Source organism: Peromyscus eremicus, chromosome 4 (genome assembly GCF_949786415.1).
Source record: "Peromyscus eremicus chromosome 4, PerEre_H2_v1, whole genome shotgun sequence".
In the NCBI taxonomy this organism is placed as follows: domain Eukaryota; kingdom Metazoa; phylum Chordata; class Mammalia; order Rodentia; family Cricetidae; genus Peromyscus; species Peromyscus eremicus.
In genome coordinates, this window is record NC_081419.1 from 55,030,625 (window position 1) to 55,042,883 (window position 12,259).

Consider the following 12,259-nt stretch of genomic DNA (forward strand, 5'->3'; position numbering starts at 1 on the left):
CATAAATCAAGTTAGAGGAAGAAGAACTGCAGAGATTGTGGAGGGAACGTTAGAAAGAAGGGACAAAGGACAACGGAAGCGACCCCAAGGGAGAAAGGCGAAGCAGCAACTTGTGTGCCCGCTTTACCTTATCATCAGGCTCCAGTTTCTTCCCTTTGAGGTACCATTCCACTGGGATATCCTCGTAAGAGAGCTCGCAGTCAAAGGTGGCTGTTTCCCCTGCAGTCACTGTGACGTCCTTTAGAGGCCTCAGAAGACCAATTATCCGCGCTTTGCGAGAGGAAAGAAAATGCGTTGTATTACTCATTCTGTAATTCCCCAAGAATAGATAGATTTAATTCTTCATTTCCATGGTTGTTCTCTTCAAGAAGGAAGGAGCCACAGGACTGGCTGTTGTTTCAACGCCCATGTGTACGTGGCCCCGTGGTGCTGAGAAGGGGAGAGCAGGCAGCCAAAGAGCTGGTGTTTGTAGGAGCCCCTTCTTCTGGATATACAAGGTCAGCAAGAAATCTAGTCTGCATCTGTCTCTCTGCCAGGCGTCAAGTTCCTCCTGCTACATACGGTATGTGACCTCCAAAATAACTAAGGCTCTGATTGGGAGAGGCAAGGGGTCCTTGGCCCCACAGCCTGTCCGTGTCCATCAACTACTTTGCACCTTCCAAAAATGGGAACCTAATTCTTCTGCCTCCCTTCTTGAGTTGAAAATGCCCACACAGCAAAGGTCTACAGTTGGACAGTCACTTGAGTGATGCGGCTTTTTTTTTTTTAAAGAATTTTTAATTCTCAGTTGCTACTGTAGGTTTATCTGTTTTTGAATGAAAGAATTGCTAGAGCAGAAAAATGTGACTTGCTTAATTTGTTATTGTTGTTCAAATGACAAAGCTGCTAAAAATGTCAGGACTTTAGAATCTGAAGGACTTTTATATCAGGAGGTCAAAAAATATAAGAAAGCCAGTTTCTATACACAAATAGTATTTTCTAATCCCAATTAATGTCACACATACTCATTTTCTATGAAAGTATGGAGTAAGTTTTTTTTTTTATTTTTAATCAAAAACATGTAATACTTACGCTTAACTCGGAGGTGGGCACTAGATTTGACATTGGCAGCTTGGAAATCTACACCACCAGTCTGGTCCAGGCGGCAGTTGTGTAAAATAAGAACATGTATCTTGCCTTCTTCTTTAATTTCACATTCCTGTACCAAAGAAGAGAGAGTGTTTCACAGCGAGTAATGTTGAGTCTTCTTTCATAGATATATAATATAATTTTTAAAGGATGCTACAAATGAATGGCTATATACAAACATAGCTCCCAGGTACTTTCAGGAAAAGTATTTCTTTTAGCTGCATAATTCTGCACTAGAAAGAATACATTTAACTTATACTGTGCTGGGCAAGAATCAACGCAAAAGTGACCTTCCTAGTCCATTCATAGACCCCCAACCTCTCTCTTTGGCTCCAGGCCCCATATAGAACTTGATACCATGTTTTAAATGCCCCACATGCACTCTGACTTTTCGCCTGTCCTTTTCCATTTCACACTATCCCTCTTAAGTGCTGACAGGTTCAGAAATAGCCGTACAGGTGTTTGGAGCAGCGCCTCTCCCTTGAGTTTCCAGTTGGCGTGGATATCATCTTCAGAGATTTCGGTTTCAAAGCGTGCCGTCTCGGTCTCCATCACCTCAACACTGTACAGGGGTCGCACCAGTTTGATTTCCCGATCTGGAAAAATGAAGGGTCAACATGTACTATTAGTCTCTGGCAGGGAAGACTCCCATGGCATCTACAGGAAGATGCGTGGAGACTTCCTCACCCTCAATGTCAAGTTTTCCGGAAGTCTGGTCTGTTCCACAGTCACAGGTATACTGGCCGATGTCGGATTTCAAGGCTTTCTTGAGGATTAGCATCCTCTTCTTGCCATCAGCCTTTATCACAACATTTTTAGATGGCTTTAATTCCTTCCCGTCCTTAAACCATTTCACAGGTGCATCTGCTTTGCTGATTTCACATTGAAGAATCACTTCATCCTTCTCCACGCCTGTGTAATCTTGAAGCTTTCCTGTGAAGTATGGGTCTCCTTCTGCAGGTAAAGACAAGTGGAGAACCGTCACCCACCTAGAGAGCTGGGAATCCCTGAGCAGGTTTAGTGGTATCCCAGAGAGTTCCAAGTATGCTTTAAAATGCTACCAAATTGTCCATCATTTAGAATCTTTAGTTTCTAAATTTTAGGAAGAGAATCAGTACACAGGTCTTATCATGGTTCAAAATCATGTGCTTTGACTTTTAAACTCATCTGTTTGGACTTTTAAAAAATTACCAATAGCTTAAAGGACACATGCAGTTGAGCTTTTGAGCATATTCCTGTGTCATTTGTCCAGGTTTCCAAATTCTTATCCACTCTTATCAGGTCTTGAAGTTTCAGATTTACACGCCTCCCCCCAGTCTATCAATACTTTGCCATGAGAGTGTCTATGTACATTAGGCTTCATAAGTGGATTTCCTTATGGAAAGGACCAAGGAGACTAATGAGATTTACTAAGTTCTTTTAGCCTCTCTCCGTAGAAACTTGAAAGGCTACTATTCTGAAATAATTTTGATAGAGGAAAGAGAAAGTATTTATGCTTTCTTATTTTACATGACAAGCCAGTTTTAATCTGATTTTGGCTATTTTGTGGGCCTAAGAAAATGATGATCACCTTACTTATCTGTATTTTTGGGGACATGTATTTCAGAAACACTTGCCAATGCATGTGGTGGTTTCTTAGGCACATTTCCATGCAGCGTTACACTCAGAAGACTATTTCATATCACACACACTCCACACTTTTCTGTTGAATTTGATGGAATGCAATTCAGTTTTAAGAAATGCCTACCCAGCACGGTGAGCTTTGCTTCCGAGCTTATGCCCATGGCCTCCACTTTAATTTGGGAGGTGTCGTCAATAGACAGGTCTTTGAACGTGATGGAGTGCGTTTTCCCTTCATCATGCATGGAGACTCGCTTGCTGGTGTGCAGGCGCTGGTCATTCTTGAACCAGCTCACTGGGATGTTGTCATGGGACAGCTCTACGGTAAACACGGCCTCTTCCCTCTCTTTGGCCGTCACGTCCTTAAGTGGGGTTAGGAATTTGAGCCGGATTCCTGTCAAAGAAAACCCAACGCATTATTTCCATCACTTTAACAAGGGAATGTAAAACTAAGTGTAAAAAATATATACTTCTATAGGCAGCCGATATAACAAAGAATTTTTACCTTCAATGATCAGTTTGCCACTGGTCCGTTTATCCTCTGCTTCAAACATGTACTTGGCCTCATCTTCAAAAGCAGCTGACTTGATCACCAGTGAGTGCCTGGTGCCGTCCTTGATGAGTTCAAATCTGTCATCACCTGTGATTTCCTGGGTTCCTTTCAGCCAGCGGAAGGTTTTGGGTTCCCTGGATACTTCACACTCAAATTTAGCCTCATCTTTCTCGAAGACTTTGACGTCGCTGAGAGGCGTGATGAAAATGAGCGGCAATTCTGAAAGAGAAGCCGGAGCAGACCACATCAGAGCATGCTTGCTTCCACCGCCATCAACTCTGGGTCAGCAGGGAACCTTGCATAGAAAACACTAAAAGGTGTCCGGGAGTGTAGCGTACCTTTCACTTTCAGATTGGCTGCTGATTTAGCATTGGCAGCCTGGAAGGAAACCTCCCCGGTCATATCCAGTTGGCAGTTATAAAGAACCAGGACGTGTTTCTTCCCATCCTCGATGATTTCACAGTCCTATAAAGAGTGAACATAGACAGCATTTACATAGACAGGACTTCCTGCAAGTCACCAAGGAATTATACTTTTGGGGCATGGGAGACCTGAAAAAAAAACAAGCAACCCCCTCGTATCTGACCGGCCCTGCTGTGGTCACTTACAGGAGAAGCAGTCAAAGGCTCTCCCTTTAACTTCCACTGGCCGTGCACGTCAGGCTCAGACAGTTCAATTTCAAAGCGGGCGGTTTCGCCCACAAACACTTCCACGCCGTAAAGAGGCTTTTCCACTTTGATGAGTCGCGCTGAAAGTACACAAGGTTCTGTGAGTGGGACTGAGCCCAATACACTGCAGCCTCTGAGATGGGAAAATGAAAATCTGGGGATAACTCACCCTCAACAGTGACATTGGCCTTGGTGGTGTCCGTGCCGCAGTCGCACACATATTCGCCTTTGTCTTTAAGCTCTGCCTTCTTGATCTTTAAGATGCGGCGCAGGCCGTCGGTTTTGACGGAATGTTTGGGTGAAGGCACGATCTCTTCCCCATCTTTGAACCATTTCACTGGCACGTCTTTACTCACTTCACATTTGAGGATGATCTCATCCTTCTCCACGCCAGTCTTGTCATGTAGTTTCACAGTGAAGTAGGGATCGGCCTCTGCCAGAGATACCCAAGCATATCATCAGAAAAAAATGTGGAGACTGAAGCCTATTAAACAGCCTGGGGTTGGAAATACATACTGCTACCCATTGGGAAGCTGGTCCCACTTACCCAAGACCTTCAGGTTGGCTGTGGAGCTGAGGTTCTTCACTTGAGCTCTGATCTGTGAGATATCATCCAGTGTCACCTCTCTCATTTCCAGTTTATAAGTCTTTCCTTCAGAAGACATGAGCACTGTCCTGGTTGTGTGCAGCTTGACATCGTTTTTGAACCAGACTACATGCATTTTTTCATGAGAGAGCTCACAGACAAAAGTTGCTGTTTCACCTTCTTTTACTGTTTGATCTTCCAGAGGTGATATGAACTTCAGTCTTATGCCTACGGTGCAAGCAGGTAACACATTCAGGAACGCAGGTCACCCACAGGAAGACGCAGCTACCTCATGAGGCATTTATCTGTTCTTTTTAGATGGGGTTATTCTTCATTTTAAAAGTTAAGTGTTTTTTTGGGGGGAGGGAAATGGTTTATTGTGTGTGTGTGTGTGTGTGTGTGTGTGTGTGTGTGTGTGTGTGTGTATGTTCTATGACACTGTGAAAGCAGTCGTGACACGTGCCATTAATTGCTAGCTCTTAGAACTTGGTATCCTGTCTTTAAATTCATTGGAAAATCACACAAGGACACCTACATACTGGATATAATATTTAGATATCATCGATGGGCTGTTTACCTGTCACAAATAACTGTGCTGAAGACTTCTTTCCCTCCACCTCTGCAGTGTAGACCCCTTCATCATCAAACTGAGAATCGTTGATGACAAGCATGTGTTTCTTTCCATCAGCAATGATATCAAATTTGTCAGATGCCTTGATTATATCAGGCCCTTTAGACCATATGACATTTGCCTCTCGGGTGAGGACACACTCAAACCGAGCCTGTCGCTTCTCTGGGACAGTCACATCCTTCAGGGGTATAGCAAAGTCAAGTTCGATCTCTGGAAAATCAAATAGTAAGAAAAAAATGAGATGTTTCAGCTGCAGAGGACGGGGAAAGGAAGCTGAGCCCGCTCCTGGAGTTCTAAAGCCCTGTACCTTTGACTGTCAAAATGGCAGTTGTGACTGCATTGCAAGCCTGGTACAGGACTTCACCAGCTTGGTCCAGTTTCACTTTGTGCAGAGTTAAGAAGCGTTTCCCGCCTTCAGCTTTGATTTCACAAGTCTGAAAAAAAAAAAAAACCCGGCAGCTTTCATTAGTATTCACATGAGATGATGTCCCTAGAGAATATTTCTTGTATAGATTTCTATTCAGCGTCAAATAATGAACATAAAAGACAAACATGGCCATTTGAAAAAATTTTCAAATTTTATCTAAGTTGTCCACAAAGAATGCATTAAATAATTTCCCTCCTTTGGGAGTTTAGAAAGCCAGCCCACTGTTGTTAATGAAGCCTGCATATCCAACTTAAATGAGGCTGTAGTCATTTCCCATGGCTGGTAACTTCCAGTGGGAGGTACTCACAGGTGAGGGCCTCAGAAGTTCTCCCTTCAGTTTCCACTCCCCAGGAATGTCAGCCTCTGAGATCTCTGCATCGAAGCTGGCGCTTTCCTTCTCATAAATGGTGACATCTTCTATTGGCTTAAGCAGCTCAACGTCACGCTCTGTATCAATCAGAGATAAAGTAACACAAAGCTTTAGACAATCTAGCCATATGTCACTTTTTAAAATGAAGAACTTCATACATATGTATAATATGTTTTGATCAAAACCATCCTGATTCCTTCCTCCTCCAATTCTTTTCCCACCCACTTTTTCCTTCCAACACCACGTGATCACTCTTTAAAACAAAACAAAAACCAAGCAAAACCACTGAGTCTATGTATTGCTACCTCTGTGTAGGTTTGTCTGTCAGTTCAATTTTGTACTTGAGGGGTGATGTTTTGCTCTATGCACACACAGAATTTATCTTTCCAAGTAACAGGTAAGATTCCTATACCTCCAAGTGTCAGCTTTGCTGGGTATCTTTTCCCTTCAATCTCTATGGCGTATTCATCGATATCTTCTGGCATAGCGTTCTTAACTTTGAGAATGAGATGGTTGCCCTCTCTTAATATCTCGGTCTTGTCGTTTGGTTCCAAGGGAATCTCATCATATCCTTTGAACCACTTAAAGTTTGGTGTGTCCTTGGCGATGTCACAGGTGAAAACAGCCGTTCCCTTGGGCTTCACATGCTGGTCTCGGATAGGCTTCACCAACCATTCTCTGATGATTTCTGTTGGAAACAAAGGGAGAAAGAATAAATGAGTTCTTTGGGAAATTTCAGAAATAGGAAAAGTTCAGGATGTAATTAATTTATGAGATGCTGATATTGTTCCTTTTAAATAAGGTATCAATGATATTTCTGGTATTCAGACATTGGGAAACAGTTATTCTGTTGTCTTAGAATAAATAGAACAATTTCATAGCAAAGAACTAACTTTATATATATATATACATATAGTTATATATTAGTAAGTTAGTTACTATTCATGTTCTTTTTTGTAGTTCTTTGCTATATTTTTAACAAAATAAAATATATTTCTATCTTTGCTATATATATTATATATGTATTATAATATATATTATAATATATATTATAACACACACATATTATATATATAATATATTATATATATATAATATATATATTAGATGTAGATCTAGATCTCATTTTGTTGCCTATACTGATCTCAAATTCATGTGCCCAAGCACCCCTCTCGGCTCTGCCTTACATGTACCCACCTACTACTTTCACACAGGAAGAGCATTCCAGGTTGTTGGCATTTTCCACAGTTACAGTGTACGTCCCAGCATCAGTATCATCTGCGTCATTGATGGTAAGGGCCCGCATCAAGCCAATGACACCCGGCACAATCCTGCCAGGTTTCTCCACCACAATCTTGCCATCCTTCCTCCAGACCACATCTCGCTCTTTGTTCAGCTCGCAACTCAAGTATAATGGCTGCCCCTTGACCACCGTGACTTCCTCTTCCAGTGTTTTCACGAAACGAACAGGAAGTTCTGTGGAGAATTTCAATCAAATACATTTAAAGTTTTCAATGAAATAAAACTCGCAAGTTTTGTCTGAAATTAAAATGAAGGTTGCTCCTAAGGTCTCTGTTGTAAAATTTAAGATTGATCATGTGCAGAACTGCAAGTTACCTTCTACGATGAGTTTGGCTGTGGAGGTCTTTTCTTTATTTCCCAAACGTAGCACACAGGTGTATTCACCAGCATCAGAAAGCTGAACATCAATGATATGCAGCTTTCTGTCTTTACCATCTGCGATGAATCTGTGCTTTGGGCTTTCACGGATGTTGCTACCATCCTTCATCCAGGTTGTAATGGCGGTGGATGGGGAGACCAAACATTCAAAGATGGCAGAAGAGCCCACAGACTCTGCCTCTGTCAAGACGATGTCTTTAATTTCTTTCACGAATTTCAGTGGCACAGCCTTCAGTTGGTAGGTGAATGGGGCTTCATCGGGAGGTTTTTCCCCACCGCTTCCTGGTCTGAGCTTTTTCCTTTCAGCTTCTATTGGTGATGGAGTCTTCTTGGCTACACCTAGTTCAAAGCAAAGTGGAAAGTTAACTGGGCTTCTCCACAGGCATCACAATGTGTATGTAAAGTGATGAGAAGGCAGGAATAGAGAGACAAAGACTTGACAGTTGGGAGGTCAGACATGAAGATGAAAAGGCCCAAGAACTAATAGGCACAACTTTTTCTCAAGTTTCAGTTCTGTGTGTAAAATATCCAGATTAATTTACAATTATTTTACTTGTTATAAATAAATATATATGAATGAAAAATCAAGATAGAAATTCGTCATGGCAAAGTTTATTTGGTTTTATTCACAACATCTACTTGAATAACACTAGCAGCAATGTCAGAAATCAAGATTATAAAATTTGAAAACAGTTCCTTTTGAGTGTAAAGTCTGGGAATTCACAAGGCAAAATGTTACCACAGGTCTGAGGAACATGAAACTCACCTTTGATGGGACCTTTTGGCTTGGCTGCTTCATCCTTAGGTTTGGCTTCTGAAATTAAAAAGATGAGCATTTGTGCAAATTTCATACTTATTTCACTCTTCTCAAGAAGCCATGTGGGATGAGTCATGTTCTTTGTTATATATATTAATATATAAAGAAACCAGTTGCATTTATATGGCTTCTATGGAGAATACTTTGGTATTTCTAAGAAGGCATATTCTAAAATCAGTGTAACCAGGCTAAATTGCCAACAAATTTAGGACTAAAAAAATTCTTTTAGAGGTTGGAGTCAAGATCATTGGTTAAGTGTCTGCTAGCATGTGCAAGGCCTGGAGTCCAATAATTATAATTAATTAATTAATAAAAATAAAAATAAAACTTTTGACAAGTATCATTATTCTCTCTCCATATCTGGAGGGCCCACTACTGACCTCTGAGAAGGGGTTTTGCCCTTGATTAGTTATACATGTTTTTACAAGATATTTTATATGCTGGTTATACGAACCAAAGAAATTAAAATTTTTTCCCAATAAGTGACAGGAAAAGAGCCAGAAATGACCAAAAGTCCTTTTATGTTGCTGTTGGTACATAAATTGAGTAGACTAATAAATCCAGAGAAGACTAAGGACATTAGCCCAGGGAGAGTTATTACCTTTTTCTAAATAAAGCATGAATCATAAATACAGGTGATTAAATGTAGCATAAATATTAATAATTAAACTATATTTAAAAGAACATCCTTTGTTTTTTCCAACCATTAAACACAACAAAAACCCAAAAAGTTGTGGGTAACTTCAAGTAAAAACTTAAAGTGACTTAGCAGCTTGTCACTGATTAACCATTTTGGATGTGTATAAGGATAGCAGTCACACATGCAGTCAGGTTTAGTTTTAAAATTACACCTGAGTGACAAAATACTGAAGAGCTCAAATATCGGTAGTCAGTATCTTAAGTTTGAACTTGAGACGGCTACACTGTTTAGTACATTTTAAAAAACTACTACTGATTTAAATCCATCTATAGATATCAAGACTAAACAGTCTATAGGCCCAGGGGGAGTGTATCAGGTGAAGGAAACATAAGCGTTTACCACACACTCCTGAACTTGACAGGATGCTCAAACTTTGGTCCAGTGTGAAGCCACCCACACAAGCTAGCCCAAAGAGAGCCAGGATACAAACCTGCTTTCTTTCCAACCACGGGTGCTGTCACCGGGGCAGCGATAGGCGTGGGCGTGGGCTCCAAGGGTGGTGCTTTCACAGTCTTCACCTCTGTGGAGAGAAGACACCCATTGTCTTAAGGCAGCCACTTGTCACCTCCTACAACAACCACCTTTGGTGGTCTGCTGCCTTTCATGGTGCAATGTTGAGCTCTTCAGATAGCTAGGTTTTTCTGAGAGCACTATCTAAACATATTGAGATATCAGAAATAATCGAAGCACAGTGATTTTTATATTTTTATTTAATGTATGTCACTTTTAATCTAAAAACATAAATTTCTTGTCCCCTCCTCCCTTGGCTACGTGTTATTCTAGTGGAGTTTGAAGGAACACTCACTCACCTTGAGGATAAGCTTGCTTACCTGGTTCAGGCTTTGGCTTCGGTTCAGGTCCAGGGAGAGGTATTGCTGGCTTAATTTCAGGAACTAAGATAATTCACAGAAATAATCAGGTTATCATAATACTTTGTAAGTTTTTCACAAAGTCAAAACTGTAAGTAAGCTAATTTAATGTACACAAGGATACTAGGATATGTTTATCAAATGTTTATATACATATATGGTTATCAAATCAAATATTTGATCTAAACATTTTTCATGTTCAACAAAATATTTTAAAAAATTTGATTGGATTTGAAGTTGTTATTCAGCTCATTCCCCATCTCTAGTAATTTATTTAACAAGCTGTGATTATTAGCAAATTGCACAGAAATGGTGAAGAAAACAGGATATGCACGATGACTGGTCGCGACGTCAGTATAATGATATTGTGATGCTATGTGGATGCATTCTTAGAGACAACCAAGAATGTGCCAGGAGAATTATACCTTTGGTTGGTTCTGGAACTTTCCTTTCCCTTGGTGTAGGCTCTGGAGGAGCTTCAACTTCTTCGACAGCTTTTGGAGGTGGTGGTGGTACTAAGGGAAGAAGGTCATTGTCTAATGTTAGTTTAGAAAGCAAGTTACCTAGAAACTCAGATTGAAAAATCATTTCTCAAAAATGCTAGTGGTGGCTTTTATACAAATCACATTTTATAGATCAGTCTCTGTTTCTTCTCATGACTGTGCTTCTGTTTCCTTCCTTCCTTCCTTCCTTCCTTCCTTCCTTCCTTCCTTTCTTCTTCCTTCCTTTCTTCTCTTTCTTCTTCCTTCCTTTCTTCTTTCTTTCTTCTCTTTCTTTCTTTCTTTCTTTCTTTCTTTCTTTCTTTCTTTCTTTCTTTCTTTCTTTCTTTCTTTCTTTCTTTCTTTCTTTCTGTCTACTTGGTCCCAACTTCTGGTATCTCCCCACTTCTAAACCAGTTTCACCAAATCTCAGTAATCACTCCCTTTGACAACAGGCAGATGGTAGACATCAATCCACCTAAGAGTTCCCAGATTTAGGAAGCATTGTTAACCCCCCTCCCATGAATTTATTCCACAGCCAACTAGATGATTCCAGCCACTGCCATGGGGAGAACTTAGACGACAAACCAACAACAATAATGGTAATCAAGTATGGGGAAATTCATGAATGGATCTGGAAATTATAATACTGAGAAGAATAGATGCTATACTTATTTCTAGCCCAAAGACCAAGAAGTTTTTGTATTTGGAAATGACTGTAAAATATTGAAATGGAAAGCAGACAATGGAACATATATACATTACAGACAGATGAAATATGAAGCTATGTTTATGTTGAACTTCATTTATGTTTACAAAGTAAACCTTTTGTTACATGTCCACTTTGTTGAAAGAGAATTTCATAAATTGCCATTTATGAAAATGATTCCTACCTTCTGGTTTTTTAACTTTTTCTACTTTTTTAGGCTCTACTTTAGGTTCTTCTTCTTCGGGTCTCTTTCTTAGAACTTAAAAGACAAAAAGGTTTATATGTAAACCAAGAGGAGCTAATGACAAGGTTGAATAAGCTTGATGAACACAGATAATGGACAAAGAATGGACAATGAAAAGCATGCAAGCAAGCACAGTGGGAGATTAGCATTTATGAGAAAATGCTTTTATTTCCATATTCGCCAAGTCAAAATTTGTTATGTTAATCCATATCAGACTTAGAAACACTTCATATCTCTCTAGATACTCTGCCCAGAGACAACTATGGGGCAAAATGGCTCAAATAAAAGTAATAAATTATTTGAATAGCAACAAATTCTAATAATTAAACATAATTCATTGACTACTATTTAAATAAAAATTAGTTTAAGTGCAGAAATCTAAAGTCATGTAGCTTAGAGATCAAAAATTCCATACAAAGACAAGGTTAGAATTCTATCTTTCATGAGTCTCTTGCATCTATGTCTTTCACACTTAATAGGAAAGAAATGTTTAGTTTTATAAAAAGTGTTATTGGTTGTGGTGATCTTGTATCATACTGAAATTGAATACATTTAGGCTTAAGTAGTTATGTATACAGTATCTTAAAAGTTGAGTATATTTTATTTCACAATTTGGTTATGAAAAATGACACTCACTGTCATTGTTAGAGTATTATCAGTTTAGTTGTACCTGTTAACAATATCAATGTTAAAATACTATGAATGCTCACAAAATATCTACCTTCTCTTTACAAAGACTCAGAAATGATAACCTTTAATTTTTAATGGAACTACATTC

General features: G+C 39.7%; 1 protein-coding gene across 1 annotated transcript in view; it reads right to left on the reverse strand.

Moving 5' to 3' along the window:
• Ttn (titin) overlaps positions 1-12,259 on the reverse strand; it is a 272,282-nt gene that overhangs the window by 103,849 nt on the left and 156,174 nt on the right. Inside the window, 21 exon segments of the mRNA XM_059260758.1 lie at positions 128-270; positions 1,072-1,198; positions 1,585-1,724; positions 1,816-2,082; positions 2,876-3,142; positions 3,254-3,520; positions 3,640-3,766; positions 3,910-4,049; positions 4,139-4,402; positions 4,517-4,783; positions 5,133-5,396; positions 5,494-5,620; positions 5,921-6,060; positions 6,396-6,671; positions 7,181-7,459; positions 7,601-8,002; positions 8,430-8,477; positions 9,611-9,700; positions 10,011-10,073; positions 10,475-10,564; positions 11,422-11,496. Of these exon segments, the coding sequence (XP_059116741.1) occupies positions 128-270; positions 1,072-1,198; positions 1,585-1,724; positions 1,816-2,082; positions 2,876-3,142; positions 3,254-3,520; positions 3,640-3,766; positions 3,910-4,049; positions 4,139-4,402; positions 4,517-4,783; positions 5,133-5,396; positions 5,494-5,620; positions 5,921-6,060; positions 6,396-6,671; positions 7,181-7,459; positions 7,601-8,002; positions 8,430-8,477; positions 9,611-9,700; positions 10,011-10,073; positions 10,475-10,564; positions 11,422-11,496 (3,863 nt within the window).